The 19,870-nt window shown below is 40.6% G+C and overlaps 1 protein-coding gene across 2 annotated transcripts; it reads left to right on the forward strand.

The window, feature by feature from the left end:
- The first annotated feature begins 7,510 nt into the window (after positions 1-7,510).
- LOC128253775 (integrin alpha-PS3) lies at positions 7,511-19,279 on the forward strand. Of its 2 annotated transcripts, none has more exons than XM_052982450.1 (8): positions 7,511-8,155; positions 14,794-15,787; positions 15,866-15,968; positions 16,034-16,618; positions 16,679-16,808; positions 17,259-17,621; positions 17,691-18,579; positions 18,644-19,279. In XM_052982450.1, exons 1-8 carry the CDS (start codon positions 7,965-7,967, stop codon positions 18,746-18,748), a joined length of 3,360 nt encoding a protein of 1,119 aa, XP_052838410.1. In that variant the 5' UTR covers positions 7,511-7,964; the 3' UTR covers positions 18,749-19,279. The 2 variants fall into 2 exon arrangements, with proteins under 2 accessions (XP_052838410.1, XP_052838411.1); XM_052982451.1 differs by lacking the exon at positions 7,511-8,155 and adding an exon at positions 12,902-13,312.
- The last annotated feature ends 591 nt before the right edge of the window (positions 19,280-19,870 follow it).

The raw sequence follows: 19,870 nt of genomic DNA on the forward strand, positions 1-19,870 counted from the left end.
TTATCTGCGGCCTTAACTGTCTATTGTTTGGCCAGAGCAAAGCGGCAGTCAGGCAGCCGAGAAAAACGATTTCTTTATGGTGCAAACAGCGTCATAATTTAGATCTAATTGTCAGATACTCGTACTCGTACTGCCGGGCCACAAAACTGCATGTCGCTGGGCCCAGCAGCCTCGGAAAATGTGAAAATGTGGAAATTAAGACATTTGACGAGGGAGCCGGCGCACTGGACAGCCGAGGAGCCGCTTTGCCAGTTGCGATTTTTACGTCAATTACGGCGCGGAGCGTTTTATTGGGCAATGGCGTGCTGGGCGCGTATTAAGCCCGCTCGCTGATAGCAACCACCTTCGCCTTTCCTTTCCACTCGTTTCCCGCTCACCTGCCCATCTGCCCATATGCTCACCAGCCCACCTTAACCCACTAATGATGGCCAGAATGGATACAGATGCATGCGGCTGCCACATCGACGGCTATTTATTGGAAGTGCATCTAATGAGACATTGCCATTGCTCGCCACAATTCGAGGCGAGTGAACCGGCGACGCTTGTTTGATACATGCCATTCACCCTTTCAATGGCAAAGGAAATGTTTGAAAACGCATTTAATTAAACCTAAAATTATGTAGCCATGTCCAAAGTATTAGTAAAAAACCTAGTTGCAATAACAATTCATAAACTTATTCCTTTTCGAAAGAAAAAGTACCATTACTTGACGATAACAACAGTATATAAGTTATATTATGTCTTATAGCAGATAAGCAAGCTTACCATTTTAATTCAGATTAGTAGAAGAATAAGACAATATATTTAATTGTTAATCAGCTTTCTTCCATTTCGATATATGTTATGGAAAATGTATGAAGTATTTACTTTTGTGTTATATGTTGTATTATAAATATTCTTCTTTAAATATTTTACTACACTTACAGTTAAAGTTACCAACTAACTCCAAAAGGATATACCTGTTGTATAAGTGGCTTAGGCTTCTAGTTTTAATTTTAAAGATGTCTAGATTTAATATAAAACCTTATTTACTCCTCTCGTAGATCTGGAACTGGATTTAAATTATCAATGTCAACTTATAATTTTGTTTCCACATACTTACAAACTACCTACTTAAAAAAATAAAAAAAAACAATTAAAAGTTTTCTAATTAAGTGACAACAAATTTCTATATCTTTGTAATTAACATAATTCCAATTCGAGTTATTATGCTTTCCTTTTTGAACTCATGGTCCTAATATTTTAAGCAGATAGGTATTTTAAAATGCATTTAAAATAAAAAAATTCATATACTCACAATGGCTATAGAATTCGATTTTATGAATGAAATTGGCAACCACATATTCCTCCGCTTGTTTTAGTTTCCGCCCATCAGAATAAATCAAATGTCTCAAGCACATCAAAGCGCCTTCTATGACATTTGAACTGCCAGCGGAAATGAATGAATGGTCTTCGAAATAATTTGGCTATAAATAAGCCCATTTCCCCGAATTCAGTTATGCAAATCCAACCCACAACGTTGCGTATGCGTGATATGGCCAAGTTCAGCTATCTTTGACATTTCTCACGATAATTAGTACCAATCAGTGGGCGGCAGTAGGCGTTGGGCGGTGTGTGGTGCAAGGGGGCGTGGCTCAGGTGGGCCTGGGGCAGCTTAAGTGACGGCAATTTGCGGTGCCTCAAGGATATTCGATGACAAAAAGAAATTGCTTTGTATTAAGCCGTCTGCCAGTGTCTAGACTGATTTCCCTAGCCCATGTGTGGTGTATATGAACAAATATATTTAGTGTGTATGTGTGTGTGGGGGAGTTGTGTGTAATAGTCCGCTTAGGCTTGCCATGCTGTCGGCACTTTACATCAAAGTAAAGCCATTGCAATTGGCTAGACAGCGCCTTATAATCCTCTGTCGTTAGTCGGCTGTGTGTTTCGTTCCGTTCCCGAACTCCATTCATACGCACTTGCTTGTGAATTTGCTGCTGCGGTTTGGTAATGGATAGTGCTGACCAGCTAGCACAATTGGCCCATGCATGATTAATTGCGTTTGGTGTTTGTTGGCCAGCGAAGGGAGCCCCAGAATCTTGGCCAAAACTTAGCTCCCAGTATGTGATTTTTCCCTGGGCGGCATTTCCGATCGCCAAAGCTGTTCGTTTTTATTTCACTTTTAGTACGTGCTGCCCCTTAAATAGTTTAATGCATTGTTTTATGGCCGAATGACTCATTTCCTTGGCAACTCAGTGATAGGCTATTTCAGTTAAGCTATTACAAGTTCAGAAATTGCCAGTCGGAAAAAAAAAAATAAAACAATTGTAAATTTGAAAGTAATTATTTTTTTTTTTAGAAAAGTATGTTTTACTGATTAGCAAATAAAGTCAACACGAATATTTTTGAACATCCAGCGATTATGTACAAAAAAACATTCTTAAAACTTCTTCAAATACATATAATATATTAACAATAAAAAATAAAATTGGAAAAAAATTGTTTAAAAATCAATAAAGTAAACAAAAGATAACAAATTTGAAAACATGATAAACCGCTTTGTTTTAAAATTCCGATAACAGATACGGCTCACTCACTATCGAAAAGCTGGTTATAGTATTTTTCAGTATCTACATTTTGTTGGTACAGTGGCGACCTCTACCTCTGAGTATATGCTACAGTGGCGACCTCTAGCTCTGATGCAATAAACACTTTCTTTTCCATCTGGTAACGCTATGCTTAACTGTCTATAGGCAGTTTAAGCCTAAATTAAATTTAAATAATATTAATTCATATATTTTAGTTTCGAGTTAGGTAAAAAAAAAAAACAAATGTTTGAAGAACAAACTGTTATTTTAGTATTGGTTTTCTTATAGTCGATCTGTATAACCTGGAACATTTAAAGTAAAATTTCCAATATATTCTTAACCAAGCTAGAAATTAAATGATAACATTCTAAAAAATATAACGTTTTTTTATCAAGTTATTTGGACATACCCTGATAAAAATTTATAATAAGTTGCTTTATAAAAGTGTCTTGTAAGTATGCTGATAAGTGAAGAAAAAACTTGCTAATTAGTTATGGAGGAACATTGCAGATATGTTTGGAAAAGATAAGAAAATTAAATTTTTAACGTAAATTACCTCTTATTAGGCTTTAATCTGTCCTTAAGACGCCAATCAAGTGTATAATGGCATTCAAACAATTGTATATATACAGACGTAGGTATATTTAGGTATGCATACGTTCCCCAGACTTTTAAGCCTAATTATGTAAAAAACCATAAACGAAGAAGTAAGCCTTTGTTGGGAGTTTGAGATGTGTGCAGTGGCTTTGCATTCATAAATCCGAAAAAAATCCAAACGGCAGCTGCGACCGCAGCTAATCACGTTCTTAGCCGGTCATGATTTGAATTTTAATTTTGATGGCTGTTCTGGGCAGGCGACGACAGGCACTCGCTGTTTTTATGTGATGTGTAAGGAGCATTTAACAGATAGTCTGATTGTTTTATGACGACAACGTGCCAGGCGCAACGAACGAGTGCCGATGGCGACACTAAAGATGACAATTACAACTGCCGATCTTACGGATCGAAATGGCTCATTTGCAGTGACATTGTGGGATTCGAAACACGAGATTGCCTTTCAGCTAACCCTGAGCCAAAAAATTAAAAAAAAAAAAAATAAACGATCAAAACGGCTTAAGCTGACGTTTAGCGTATCAATTACATGTCGTTCGGTTACTCCCTGATGGTAAATTGCGGTCCCACATCTCGCGTTACACACTTGACATATATTTCGAGAGTTCGGCATTTATTTCGAGTTCAAGAAGCATTGGAGACAGAGTACCGAGATCACAGCCGGAAGGAGAGTGAAATGATATTTTGTGTTCATTCATTGTTTTACGACACTATCGCAGTGAAAGTGTTTCATGTCTTATGGCCGATTTTTCGCATGAAAGGTGGCATTATGTGGGCGTCGTCTGACACTCATTCGGCCTCCGATATTTGGGCCAGTAGATCAATTACGAACTGGCCTTTTTTAATGAGCGCAACCTGTCGCCGGCGCTCGAAACTCAAAGGGTTGTTGGTTGCTCATTAGTTTTACGACTCTGTCTCGCTGGCCTACAAAATCCTTGCTATTCCTTGAGGATTTATTGCTCACCTCACTAATATGCAACAATTTTATTCTCTGAGCTGCATGGAGGTATATTTTTTTCTGGCTGGCAAACAAACCCCTCTATCATATTATTAATATTTTGGTGACGTCATAGGAAGGCGAACACCTGCATTGATTCACGGACGTGTTCAGTTTTTTTTTCTTTACACTTCCTTTTGACATTTATGCCTTCAGAATGTCCAAATAAGGCGCCGCAGCTCTGCAACTCAAGCTCACGTCGCCGATTCGGTTAATATACGTATAAGTACATTGCATACTTACAAAAACACACGGAAAAATAATACAAATTGTCATGGATTTTTATGGTTTTACAAATTTTAAATGCTAGACATTTTATAGTTATGGTGAGTGTCAAGATACTTAAAGTTAAAGCTCCTTCAGTTGAAAACATGAAACATTAGTTAAATAATAAGTTCAGGACATATTCTCATCTTTAATTGCCTGTAAAACAAGATCATAAAAGTTTCTAATTATTTCTTTAAAATTATTTATTATTAAGAATTGATTTCTCTATTATGATTTAAGGACAGCAGCATATTTTGATTTAATTTTGCTTGAAAACTTTTTTCCTTAGTGCAGCTCACACCGCCACGGCTGTGTTATTGTCGATTTGAGAGATGCATGTCGCTGCGTCTCCCGTTCAACTATTTAATCACAATGTGCTGATAAATGCCCGCCGCTCACAATGCAATTGTGACAAGTTGAAGCGCTGAAACTTCCGCCAAGTGTAGCGACAGATTGTAGCTGGGAGCGATCCATTTCAAGGGCAGCTCCCCCATTTCAACCATTTCATAGGCTCATAAGACCGATTCGAACAGTTCAATTTGCACCCTGTTTTTGTGCGCTGCATGCTCGTACATCTGGAGAATGGGATGTGATCCAGAAATAGCTGCTGCCCCCGATTGCGGAGGAGGTACTGGGGTTGGGGGGCTGGGTCATGAACTTCAATTATGTGGCTGTTAAGGGGGCGTGGCCTCTCCGCCCCCCGCCCCAAGCCGCCCACCAGCAGGTGACGTGTTGTTGCTGTTGGGGCGCTGCAATCGTTGCCGTTGCTGGCGTGCACTCATGTTGCCGTCGGGCAGCAACACATAATTGCTGTCAAATCGCCTGGCGAGCATTTAATAGTGCATTTCAGTGGCGGCATGGCCCAAAAACACTTGCCACGCCGCATTTGAAAGCCGAATTAGCTGCCCTTTTGAACTTCTTGTGTTTACTTAGGGCCACGCCAAGCATTCGATTTTAAAACTTTTAACAAGAATTTTATTTATGAATCGAAATAGGAGCGTTCGACGACTTGTGAATTGACTTTTATGGGGGTAATCTGCTGCTGCTGCTGCTGCTTCTACGGCTGTTCTTATCGGTCCAACTTTACCAGACCTCAGACCCCACTTTCGTTTTATTAGTTTTTATTGTTGTACATTGTCTTGATAAGCGGAATGGTTGGACTGCGTTGGAAATCAATTACTTGGACGCACAAACACTGGGCGATCTAAGCGCAGTTTTCCAGCTTATCAGGGCAACGTCAACTGAAGTTCTCCCCTGCTGATCTAATTGAACCCACTGAACCGCTGAACCCCCGCGTGCTGGGCTCAATTTCATGTCACCGTATCGTAAAGTTAATAATTTGTGGTCACCATCCAAATTCAACATTCAACCTACCCCAATGTTGGGTGGATAGCGCAGCAACTCGTATGCCAGGCAAATATTATATGTGCCCTAGAGCTGATAAGCAGTTTGATTGCTGTATAAACAAGGAACTGTGGCCAAGTTCAATGACAGCGTATAGAGCCACCCGTGAGCCGCTCAATTCGGGTGGCTACTCGTCCGGCAATCGTGATCGGCATCCTTTATGTCCGCCATATGCTCTCCGCTTCCATTTGCACTCATCCACATCCCAAAATGTGATCACTCAGAGAAAAATGTAGAGATCATTTCAAAGTTGATGATTCGTCAGTACAAAACAATGTAGAGAAATGCAATACAATTTATAAAAAATAGTTATATACTTTTTGAATCAGATGGGTTATCTTTAGATTATATCTCTAGATTTGGCATAAAATGTGTATATTAGCGAAGAATGCCTATTGGCTTACATTAATTGTTCATTCTTTAGCTTCCAATGGAGGAGATAAAATATGCAGCTGTAATCTACAACTCAAAGGTCTTTACTAGTCCTACTTTTGATGTGATAAACAAATGTTCTAGTTGGAAAACATTCTTACTAGATATGCCATTGTATTTAAACTTTAAGTTGTCTTGGAATATCAAGATCAATTAGCTCTTTTTTACTGTGCTAGTCCTGGATGGCCTGCATAAAGCCCATTGTAAATATTAATTATAACGAAATATAAGAGATGATGAGGAACAAATAAGCAGGGGCTCCTTCAATAAGTATTCATAATAAAATACGGCTCCCTGTTGGAACTCCATGGTGACAGGCAGCGAGAAGGCGACGGTGCTCGATGTGTTCTTTCTTTTATTTTTTTTTTACACAGGCCCTCGCACTTGGGCGTGCACTTATTTATGTATGTGCGTCCCAATGTGTGCGGCAATCGCGTAGGGGGAGTGTAAATGCAAGTGGCGTTTCGAACAAGGAGAGCCACCACCCGAAAATGTCAAAAGCGGATTGAGGTTGTACTTAAAACGTATCCTTATATATAACAATGTAGTAACATTGTAAGATTCACACATGTTTTAGATTAGTCATGTTATACAATCGTTAACTTTTTAACAAGAATAAATTGAAATGATGACTACATCACCACCTTTAAATCAGTTGTTTTTTTTCGGCGCTCGAAACTTATACATAGAATCTTTCCCAAACTGGTAAAACAGGTTTAAACATCTATTCAATACTAGTTAAATTTTGTATTCTCAAGTTTTAAAAATTACATCTATTTGAAAAAATAGTTATTTAATATATCAAGAATATATTAAAACAATAAAAGGGAACTAACATAAGTGAACAACAAATATTGGTCTTAGGCTCAAACTGTTTTCTATATAATTCTCTGTAGCACTACAACAATCGAAAGAAATTACAATAATTAATTAATTAATCAACATGAATACAAAATATTTAATTCAACTTATCAATTAACAAAAATAAAATAAAAATGTAAAGTGTCAAACGTAAGGAATATGCATATATTAATTCTTCACAGTCGAACATGCTTTATTGTGTGTTCGCAGGCCAACACGCAGTGATATATGTGTTGAGGTTTTCGTCACAGGTCAGAATTTCTTTTTCGACCATCGTGTGGGGTGGACACACCGGGCAGCGGATTCGACGGCTGTCGCTGTCCAAGTCTGCTGCAGCACTTGAATTCATTTCATTTCGGTTCGAGTCGTCGGGGAGTGAAAACGTGCCAAGTTCGGTTGCACCACTGATCTCTTGCCTCGCTTTTGGACTAGTGTTGCGGAAACAAAATCCCATATATGCTGTGTATATATATGCTACATATTAATGCAGATAGCATGGTCCACTAGTCGTTATAGCGTGTGGTTTACAACAACTTGTCGCCGGCAAAAGTGACAAAAGCCAAACAAGTTTGGCCCGATTTTAAGCTAGATCTCGCGAGAGCATGCCAAAAGCCGGCTGGGCTTAATTAAATTAATATAATTTCGGGAGAACGATCTCGAGTGTGTGAGTGCTTCAATTAAATTCAATAAATCATAAATAAGTGAGTGCCAACCCAACGGATCCTGTTTTAGTGGTGTGTTTCCCTCACGCAATTGTGATTTATTGGCCGAGGGTGAATTCAAGTGGAATTACGAATGCGAAAACTTAATTTTGATGAGTTCCAATGAAAGTTGAATCGAAAATGTTCCCCCTCATATTCCTCGCCCTCGTGGCCCATCTGTCCACGCAAATCGAAGCCTTTAATTTCATGCCCCGAGCGAGCATGGTGATAAACGCCCCGACGAATCTTAAGTTCTACATGAACCAAACTCGCAGCTCCTACTTTGGATACACGCTAGTCATTCGTGAAACCAGGTGAGTGCTTGCCATTGCCCATTTTCCAGCTGGGAATCGCTGTCAATATTTGCATACATGTAGGGAGTGTGAAACTTGGATACTCCATCCGATAACCAACATACCCACCAAGTGTTTGACTTGGCGCAAGACAAGCAAGGGCTTTCAATTCGGAGCCAACACCTCTGTCAATATTTTGAAACTTCTGACACACGGAAATGACGAACCGAAGCTTGCGAAATGGGTACCAACAGAAGTTGCAGCTTGACAAAATTAGTATAGCTATTGGGCGGTTTATTGGCACTTAACACTCGGTCGCTCTATTTGCCTAGCAATTAAAATGTTATTTTCGCCTACTCGTAATTGGATGCCCAGCGTATGAAAGTAGATCGAATTTCAGGACAGAACTAATGGTGTGTCGAAAAAAAAAACCCAACTTGAAGACCTCTCGAAAACAATACCACTTCAGGCGGAAATTTCCAAAAATAACAAAAAACTGGCTACTTCAACTTCAATTGCCAGCAGTATTACAATCGCCACAGATCTGAGAGATCGCGACTCAGTCTTGAACAATTGACAAACCCGAAACACTTTTCAGTGAGCTGGGGCGACCTACATATCATGTGGCCAGATATGTAGACCCGATGGCGGCGACTTTTGCTTGGAGTACGGGCCCCAGAAATGACATCACACACCTCAAATGGCGCCACAAATCACAGTTAATTGAATAAGAAGAAAGTGGCCAGATCGAGGTTCAGATACACTGCTTGAGTTACTTTTGTGAAATATGAGCCCCGAAGTACTAGCTCAAGTTATATGGTTTATTATTTGTTGCAAAAAACAAAATATTAATTAATTTTTTAATATTACCTTAGAAATTAGTATAGAGTATCTAAAAAGTTGCCACTTAAATTATGTTTGCCAAAATCCAGGCCACAGCTTCGGATAAAAGACTTTTGTTTTTTTTCTACCTGATGAGTACATCCATATCTTGTTTTTATTCTGGCCATCAGCCAGCCTAGTTAGAATGCAGTACTCGTACGTGATCATAACGAGCTAGCTCTTGACCATACTTTATTTCCATAAACCTGGGTGGGTAATTTGGAACTTCCTCTACAGTACCCCCCTCTGCTCATTTTTTATTACCAGCACTTTAAAGCCAAAAAATACCCATGACTCTTGGCCATTACGAAGTGCGGCTAATTATGTACGGAAATTGCGCGTAAAATCACGTCAAGCTGTAATTTATTTCCCATCAATTGAAGTTGGCTGAAACAAACAAAAAATTAGAGGGTTTGTTTATGGCAGCAGGCCGTTGTATGTGCTGAAATCGAAATAAATGTAAAGAAGAGTGCACTCCACTGCTCACTGTTGCCCAATACCTCTTGCATTCTGGCGAAATGAGTCACAAGTGTTTCCAATCCGATTTGGTGGCGATGGCGTCTGCACCACACGCCCCCTCATCCCGATCCTCGCCAGCACTCCCCCTCGACCAGCTGACACCACACACAAATATTTTTAGTCGCCTTACTCTGGGTCATTAAACCGAATTCCGAAAACGGAGAAAAATATGTGAAGACTCCACAACGGAAAACGCTGCAGCATGGTTGCTTTTGTTCTTAACATTTGATGACCGCAAGCTGCAGCGCTTCTTTGTTTTTTTTTGTTTTTGTTGTCTTATTTGTATTTTCTTTGGCTGATGGAGATGGCGCGGGAGATTTGTGTGGTCCGCATCATGGCTTATTGTCCGCTCACATAAACAGTAAACAGTTTTAAACAAAGCGCCACCGCCTCGCACGTCTTCTGATAAAGAACTTACATTAAAACACAGAATAATATTTTTGAATTCAATTTTATTCCATTTTCAAAAACAAATTTAAATTGTTTGATTCAATAACTTCTCAATCGCCTTGATTTCTTTGGAATAAACAATCAATAATTAAGATCTTATAAGAATTTAGGGGATTACAAGTAATAAACTAGTCCTTAAATATATAAATGGAGAAGGTAAAATATAATTTGAAATTTTATGAGGTGCATCTTTTGTTCCACTAATGTGAACCCGGCTGTTTTTATGCACTAAGGCCAAGAGAAAAGTGGAGTTGGGGGTCATATGCGTGTACGTTTTACGGTTTACGTGGTCATGACTCATGTCTTGGGGAAATAAGTAAGCGACAACTTTTGTTCACTTATTTTACCACTCAGACATGCCGAATTTTCTGCATTTCTTTGCCGCCATCAAAGTGAAAACAAATGTTTGCTGACTGTTTACGGACTCACTATACCACCACTTTGTTTTACTTTTGGCATACAAAAATTGTGGATCAGGTAGCAAAAGTGACGTGTGCTTGTTACTGGCCTAACTCAATCTGTTGACATTATTTTTTATTTATTGACGTTTTTTCACGCATGCAATCAAGCTCAAACTATTTGTTTCGCGCCGTCTTGCGTATAAAGTTACGACTGAAATGCAGGCGTTGTGAGTCACCAAACTGACTAAGCCAGAGATTCGTTCCGGGGCAAACTTGTATATAGATGTGCATAGTTGTACGAACAATAAAAAGTAAATCAACAAGCTAGCGGAGGTCACAGTGATGCTTGAGAATCATTTGATGCTATTTTTATACCCTTGCAGAGGGTATTATAATTTCAGTCAGAAGTTTGCAACGCAGTGAAGGAGAAGTTTCCGACCCTATAAAGTATATATATTCTTGATCAGCATCACTAGTAGAGTCGATCTAGCCATGTCCGTCTGTCTGTCCGTCTGTCCGTCCGTCTGTCCGTCTGTCCGTCCGTTTATATGCAAACTAGTCTCTCAGTTTTAAAGCTATCTGCATGAAACTTTCCCAAAAGTTGTCTTTCTATTGCAGGTAGTATATAAGTCGGAACGAGCCGGATCGGACGACTATAGCATATAGCTCCCATAGGAACAATCGGAAAAATAAATGAAAAAAAATTATAACTTTGCTGTTTTTTAATTTTTTGTTTAGTTCTTCGACATATAGTAATGGTAAAATATTTCCGATTTACGGTTTAAATTTCATCAAAATCGGACGACTATAGCATATAGCTCCCATAGGAACAATCGGAAAAATAAATGAAAAAATTATAACTTTGCTGTTTTTTAGTTTTTTGTTTAGTTCTTCGAGATATAGTAATGGTTTAATATTTCAGAATTACGGTTTTAATTTCATCAAAATCGGACGACTATAGCATATAGCTCCCATAGGAACAATCGGAAAAATAAATGAAAAAAATTATAACTTTTCTGTTTTTTAATTTTTTGTTGAGTTCTTCGACATATAGCGATGTTTAATTATTTCAGAATTATGGTATAAATTTTATCAAAATCGGACGTCTATAGCATATAGCTCCCATAAAAATAATAAAAATATATAAAAATAACTATCTAATAATTGAGCTGCAAATCATCATAGTTTCAATGTTTTTTTTAGCACATACTCAAGTAAATCATAATTTAAATGTTTTCAAAAGTATTTAATTAATGCAATAGCTGCAAGGGTATATGAACTTCGGCTTGCCGAAGTTTGCTTTCCTTCTTGTTTTTTTAAAGTCAACCAAAGTAATATGCTTACGAACAAAATGAAGCAATTGGAAATATAATATTCTTTTCATTTTTATTTTAAGTATGTGCCGGTAAAAAAAAAGCTTTTATTCTTATTTATTTATTAAACCCATTTCAGTATATACAATATTTTATCGGTTAATGCACTATCATGTTTATGGCTTTTATTTGTTGTAAAGGCCTCTTCGATTTAAACTGCGGAAAACTCATTTACAATCAATTGGGTGAGACATGAGTCACCCTAAGCGACTGATTAAAAAACACTTGCTCTGTTATGAAACCAATTGTTGATTAATTTCCTATAGAGAAATTCATGATGAGAGCCTAGCTGGATAAGGTAAAAATGGATATCTTCAGAACATACAAATTAGATTCTTTATACAACCATTAAATTTATATCAGAATATAATTGCAGTATTACTTTCAGAACACGCATTTTTCAAACATTCTCATTATTAAGACACTGACTTCCGGTAGTCTAAAAAAAAAACAAATGTGTTAGGACCTGGTAAAAAAAAATTGCACTTAAGGCCCGATTTCTGGTTTTTATGATAAGCTAAGTTCCAAGGCTGACAGGTTCCATAAGACTTCTCAGCTTAAAACCTACTTTAAGCTTATCATGAGGACAATAAATTGTTTTTATCAACAAGCTCTTTGCCCAATAAATAAACATTTTTCCCCTGAGACACTTTGGTATCCAGAATATTTTTGCCTAGCATGCTTACATGTTGAATTTTGCCTTCTTGTACATTTAAAATATACTATATTATAAACAAAATAAAATTGATCTTGGTTTTTGTTCTGTATTCGATTCGGTAAATTCAGGATGTCAGCAAATTTAGGCTTTTGTTATTGTTGACTAGATCTAGTATTATCGTTGGGTTCAGATATGAGTCAGTCCTGGTGGCTGCTTAAAAAAACAAACACTTTGATTTTCTTATATCTCAAAGTAGTACCCATGATAAGTCCGAAAACGGAAAACGGCAAGACAAGCGTTTTGAAGATGGTATTCACGGCACTCCCACGAGAGTGCCAACGGTAAAGTGAGTAAGCCAGGCCAAAACAGAGCGGCTCTCTCGCAGCTTTCGGCTATCGGGAGACGCACGATCGTGTGTCGTTGGCTCTCTCGTCACCGCTGCCGAGTGGTAAAGTGCTGGTCGATGGGTCTTTCCAATAGTATTACTCATTTAGTAGCTTACAAACCCTCAATCGGAACGGTTTGCAATCCATTTCGGTCGGTGGAGTAGTTGCGGTTGGAGTTAATAAAACGAAAGTGATAATATATTCCGAAGTTAAGATAATACAGGCGTCGATCGCGTGGCTCACCGTGTTAGCCAGTTAAATAATCGTGGTCTACACAGAAAAAGAAAGCTCTGCCTCTGCTGTAAAACTGCATAAATATTAATGGCGCGGCAGCAAGGTCGCGAATTCTGGGTGGTGCTGGTGGTGCTGTTTGGCTTGGCCAGCCACTGCAATGGCTTTAATCTTTCGCCACGACCCAACAGGCAGATAGCGGATCCCCAGTTCGCCACCACTCTGCCCAAAGTGCGTGCGTCATATTTCGGATTCACCATGAGCCTGCGACCCAATGGGTAAGCTTCCGCATCTTCACTTTACCCACTCCACACTCCAAAAAATCGGGGGCTAAACAGGTTGTGAGCGATGAATCACGCCGGCCAACGCCAATCGAATAGTAGCTGTAAAACTGAATGAACTTTTTTGAAAAAAAAGCAAGTCCAGTGTCAAAGAAACAAATTCCGTACACTTAATGCCTTGTGCAAACGATGAAGTCATACTCTTAATATCAATTATCTACACATAGCAAAGAGGTGTAGTCAAGTACATATATTATATGTTATACACATATAAGTGCAAACATATTTTTATGAAGATATCAAGCTCAGTCGCGGTTCCAAACTGGAAGTTATGCAAATATTTGCAACGCTGCACGTCCGAACCTTTGTTGGCTCAATAAGTCAGCTATTTAGGGCGGAGTTCGTTCATTTCTATAACGTTTAGATTTGTCAATGCCAATTTGTTATCAGCCAACGTTGCCAGTTTCGTTTAGTTTTTAACGATTTACGATAAGATTGCCGCTGAAACAGTGAAATTCCGCTAAGGCGGCCGCACCGTTGATAAGCCGCCCTCCAAATACACATAGTATTCTTGCCCGGGAGCTACATACAAGTATGTTGCAAATTGATTACGAATCCAGGTTGATTGGTCCCCCCTTCTAAATGTCTTATCGAATTTCCATTGTCAAGCCACTTTACCGACTGACTGACTGTCTTTGAGTTCAGCGAAAAAGTCGACTAATAGATGAGACATACTCAGTAAATTGGCTTTATTGTCTGACTAATACGAATAAAGGGAGCGTAACATTATCCCATATATTTTCATGCTTGCCAGGTAAAGGCGTATATATACATACTCTACTTTGAAAACTAATATGCATAAAATGTGGTAGCCCTTGCCGAAATACTTATCTCGAGGTGCCATTTCACATTTATTTGTTTGCAAATACTAAAAGAATGCTGTCAAGAGTTTTGTTTGTAAATGAGTTTTTTAAAGTGTTGAGTACACTGTTTTAAATAAGTATGTTTGATACATTTTTATTTACAGGAAGTGCAGGTGTTTATAACATTATGTTTGCACTTCCAAAATACTCTTAAGCAAAACAACATAAATTAAAATCACAACAAAATATTAAGAGTATTGGAAATATATGTGTACGATATATCGTAACTGTTTTTGTTTATGGATTTTTTTACAAAAAACAATAAAAGGTTCATTAAATCTTAAAATAATAACTTATCTTAACTGGCACAGAGTTGAAGGAACACATTGGATAAACCTAAAGAAAGATTCATAAGTTGATCGATTATTAATATAAAAACTAATCCAAAAGTCATGCAAACTGGCACAGAATTATGAAAAATAAATAAATAACTGCTTAATTAGGGTCAATTGGTATTTTAAAAATATATTACATAGTTTTTTACTACGAGTAATGATAGCAATTATAATAAACATAAAATAAAGCCACATCTTTCGCATCTATCTGTTTTTGCAGTATCATAGTGGGAGCTCCTCGGGCGCAATCCACTTTAGAATCGCAGCGCAACATCAACGAGACCGGGGCCATCTACCGGTGCTCCCTGACGAACGGAGCCTGCAGTCCGTATGTCTTGGACTCCCGAGGAGATGTCGATGCGCCGTACAACGAGTACACCTGGGACTCGATGCGCAAGGACTTCCAGTGGCTGGGCGGATCGATGGACGGCGGCACCCGCGACACGGACAAGCTGCTCGTCTGTGCCCCCCGATTGTACGCTACCAGTCCCAGGGACTACCACCTGCACGGCGTGTGCTACTGGGTCAACAACACACTGGCCAGCACTCCGGGGCACGTGACCCGCATCTCGCCACTGCGCCTGAAGGCACTGCAGGTGATCGAGGAGGACGACGGCGTCAAGGCCAGCTTCAACTACATCATGGGCGAAATGGGTCTGAGTGCCCATGTGGCGGACGACAACTCCAAGTTCCTGATCGGAGCCCCCGGCATCAATACGTGGAAGGGATCGGTGGTCCTCTATCGGCAAGTGGATCCCGTGGAGAATCCCACCGCCAGCAGACGTGACACGAGCAAGGCGCTCCACCACCGCGCCATCCGTGATGTGGACACCAACGAGTATATACCGGAGCACTATGCCCCCGAGATCCCCAAGCCACTGCTTTGGAAGCAGGAGGATGACTCGTACTTCGGCTATGCCGTGAGCTCCGGCTACTTTGACAGCTCCAACCCGAAAACCCTGCTCTACGTGGCCACCGCTCCGCAGGCCAACAAGCAGTCCGGCGAGGCCTACATCTTCGATGTGCGGGGAAAGAGCATCCACAAGTTCCACGTCTTCCGGGGCGAACAGTTTGGCGAGTACTTTGGCTACTCCGTTCTGGCGGAGGATCTCAATGGCGACGGCAAGACGGATGTCATCGTATCAGCTCCCTTCCACGCTCTGGAGGATTCCTACGACAATGGTGCCATCTATGTGTTCATCAACAAGGGCTTTGTGAGTAATGAATTGCCATAACTATTGGTAGGCTATTCCTAAAACACAAAGCTGACTAACACTCTCCTATCATTGCAGTTCAACTTTGAACGGAAGATTTTACGTTCGCCAGTGGGCACTAGAGCGCATTTCGGAACTACACTTGCTCGCCTGGGCGACATCAATCACGATGGCTATAATGGTGGGTATACTCTTCCCACTTTACATATGTACCTTATTTTATATTAATAATAATGCTTTCTAAAGACGTGGCCGTGGGAGCTCCCTTTGCCGGAAACGGATCGGTGTTCATCTACCTGGGCGGTGAACTGGGATTGCGGGATCAGCCAAGTCAGCGACTGGATGCTCCTGCCCAGCAGGCTTCCAAGTACGGATCACACATGTTTGGACATGGTCTCTCCCGCGGATCGGACATAGATGGTAACGGATTCAATGACTTCGCCATCGGTGCCCCCAATGCTGAGGCCGTGTACCTGTATCGCGCCTATCCCGTCGTTAAAATACATGCCACCGTGAAGTCGGAATCGCGGGAGATTAAACCGGAGCAGGACAAGGTGAAGATCACCGCCTGCTACCGGCTGAGCACCACTGCCAGGGCCACGGAGGTGCAGCAGCAGGAGCTGGACATCCGGATCGCCATCGACACGCAGTTGAAGCGGGTTAAGTTCGCCCAGTCGCAGACCAACGAGATGAGCTTTAGGGCGAATGCGGGCCTGGGCGAACAGTGCCGGGTGTACGAGGCACAGGTGCGCTACAGCGAGAAGGACATTTTCACGCCCATCGACCTGGAGATGCACTACGAACTGACCAAGAAGATACCCGACTCGGAGGGTGAAGCTTTAGGCTTTAGATTTAACCGAACTAAGTGACTAATGTCCTCATTTTCAACAGTGTTCTGCGAAACCTGCGTGGCTGTTGATCCGGCGGAGCCAAAGGTTTATACCGAGAAGATCATATTCAGCACGGGCTGTGCCACCGCTGTTTGCACCGCCGATCTGCAGTTGAGGAGCAAGGATGTGAAGTGAGTATAGATGTTTTAAAGGTTGAAAACAAATGTTAGGGAAAAAAACTAACATTACCCTCTTTTTTTAGTCTTCAAAAGTCTCTTTTTAATATGTTTTTAACTGCTCGATTGCTAGCTGCAACTAGCTTCCACTAAGTCGGTTTCCTCAGCAAAGCCTTATCTATCAAAACCTTATCTATTCTCTTCTTGATGTTGGTGAAGCTCAATATCATCGACTACACCAATTTTCCCTAATGCCGAATGATTACTCATCATACTGCCTCATGAACTCTTAGGACATATATGGTAGCTCCTCAATGTTAGAAAATATTTTCAGAGCAGTGAATGTCTAAGGGGCCACTCAACTAAAGCGATCTCCCTTGTTTCGTTTGATTTTGTTAAATGAGTAAACACTTTCTTTTTATATCAGTGTGATGACTAATGCCATCTTGTTTTATTTGTCCACAGCCCCACTTATATTTTGGGCAGTGCCGATACCCTGCGTCTGAATTACGAGATCACCAACAACGGAGAGACCGCCTATCTGCCTCAGTTCAACGTGACCAGCACCTCGCGTTTGGCCTTCGCTCAGGTTCCCGGAAATTGCAAGGTGGCCGATGCAGTAATGGTCTGCGATCTGAACCGAGGACGACCACTGGCCAAGGGTGACAGTGACTCCGTGACCATCAGCTTCGATGTGAGCCAACTCAGCGGACAGTCGCTGATCATCCATGCGGAGGTATTCAGCACGGGCTACGAGAAGAATCCCACGGACAACAGACAGACCAACGTGATTGGCCTGCGGGAGTACACCGAAATCGATGCCAGCGGGTAGGATTATATATATATAAATTTTATAGAAGTTTTCTCTTAACATATCAATTCCTCATTGACTTTCAGGGGCCAGACAAACGATCAAATCGATTTGGAGCACTACAGCAACTCGGCGGAGATCATCAACAACTACGAGATCAAGAGCAACGGGCCCAGTGTCATCGAGCAGTTGACCGTGTCCTTCTACATACCCATTGCCTACAAGGTGGCTGGCCAGACTGAAGTGATACCCATCATAAACATAACCAGCCTGAAGATGCAGGCCTCCTACGATTCCCAGCTGCTGGGCGTGGATCTGTACGACCAGAACAATACCCTGCTGATTGTGGAGCCCCTTGAGGTGGCCACCACCACCACGCTGAGCGGAGGCTTGGAGCGCACTGTGATCACCCAAAATGGACAGGGCTACGACATCCACACCAGTGGACATGTGCACCAGACGATGCAGGTGCTCGACACCGACACGGTTTCCACCGCCTCCATGTCCCGCCGGCGTCGCGATCTCAAGGCCTTGACCGCCCACCGGGAGCAGTATGCTCGCATCTCGAATGTCAAGGCCCACGATCTGCTGAGCGATGACTTCAAGGACAAGCTGCCGGTGAATCGCACCATCGTGTTCAATTGTCGCGATCCCGAGATGACCATCTGCGTGAGGGCCGAAATGCGCGTCCACTTTAGGCCGGAGAAGTCCATTAACCTGAACATGCGCTACAAGGTGGATCTGAACCAGGTGAATGCCATTCTGATGGACCCCTGGGAGTACTTTGTCATCCTCACCGACCTGAAGCTGCTCAAGAAGGGCGATCCCACGTCCAACTCGTTTCTGATCAACCAGAGGATCGAGCCGAACATCATATCCAAGCATCTGGAGGCTGGACTGCCCATCTGGATCATCATTTTGTCCGTGATCGGTGGCCTGCTGCTGCTCGCCGCTATAAGCTATACTCTGTACAAGGTATGTTCTTGCGTAATTTGAATGAATAACTAAATTCTGACTTGATTCTATTAACTATCCTTAGTTTGGCTTCTTCAATCGCGCCAAGAAGGAGGAGCTGGACAGGTTGGTTCAGCAGAACCCCGTCGAACCGGAGGCGGAAAACCTCAACAGTGGGGCCAATAACTAGCTCGGGACAAGATGTTCCCTAGCCGTATACACATCACATTCTAAATGGATGGACCAGTTACTAAATCCTATTTTCACAACGGGAAGACTACCTACCCACTGAGTGTGTTCTCAAGCATTTAAAAAAGCAGCTTAAAACGAAAAGCGATCTACGAAAAGTACGTGCAACTTGCAAACCTCAAAGCATTTAATGTTCTTGTTGGTTTCACTTTCTAGTGGCACAAGTCGTGTGCCTTGTAATTTGTAGCCTACAACTAATTTGTACGAAAGTCCCATGTGTGCTGTACCAGCCATATTGCCATTTGTTGTATATATTTATTAAACTTTTTAATTAATCGTAATTTTAATGACGTTGTAAGGGCAACTTTACATGGCGACGTAAAAGACTTTATTAATGTGTAAATTGTAAAAACGAAATAAGGATATCATAAGCCTCAAAACAGATTGTTTAGAACTTATTCTTGTATTATAATAGAGTATTAAAACAACGAAGAATGAATAAAAATGAAAACGAAAACGAAACAAAGCCACGTCGAAAAAATGGTATATTTATTTTCAAGGAAAAGGTAAGATTTCAGCCAGAAACTTGAAGTTTAAAAATAATCAATTTAAATAAACTAATATATTTTTACATAAAAATAGTTATTGAATTTAATTGTGATGTTTCTTAATACTAAATATGACTAATTTTATTAAAATATATATAATTTTATAATATGAATTATTTTTATACCCTTGCAGAGGGTATTAAAATTTCAGTCAGAAGTTTGCAACGCAGTGAAGGAGACGTTTCCGACCCTATAAAGTATATATATTCTTGATCAGCATCACTAGTAGAGTCGATCTAGCCATGTCTGTCTGTCCGTCCGTCTGTCCGTCTGTCCGTCCGTCCGTCCGTTTATATGCAAACTAGTCTCTCAGTTTTTAAGCTATCTGCATGAAACTTTCCCAAAAGTTGTCTTTCTATTGCAGGTAGTATATAAGTCGGAACGAGCCGGATCGGACGACTATAGCATATAGCTCCCATAAGAACAATCGGAAAAATAAATGAAAAAAAATTATAACTTTGCTGTTTTTTAATTTTTTTTTTAGTTCTTCGACATTTAGTAATGGTTTAATATTT

The sequence above is a fragment of the Drosophila gunungcola genome, assembly GCF_025200985.1.
Source record: "Drosophila gunungcola strain Sukarami chromosome 2R unlocalized genomic scaffold, Dgunungcola_SK_2 000004F, whole genome shotgun sequence".
Lineage (NCBI taxonomy): Eukaryota > Metazoa > Arthropoda > Insecta > Diptera > Drosophilidae > Drosophila > Drosophila gunungcola.

Coding starts and splice junctions, on each gene's coding strand:
- LOC128253775 (XM_052982450.1), top strand. CDS start 7,965: ATGAAAGTTGAATCGAAAATGTTCCCCCTCATATTCCTCGCCCTCGTG. Junction 15,788..15,865: donor TGTTCATCAACAAGGGCTTT/GTGAGTAATGAA, acceptor CTATCATTGCAG/TTCAACTTTGAACGGAAGAT. Junction 15,969..16,033: donor CAATCACGATGGCTATAATG/GTGGGTATACTC, acceptor TGCTTTCTAAAG/ACGTGGCCGTGGGAGCTCCC.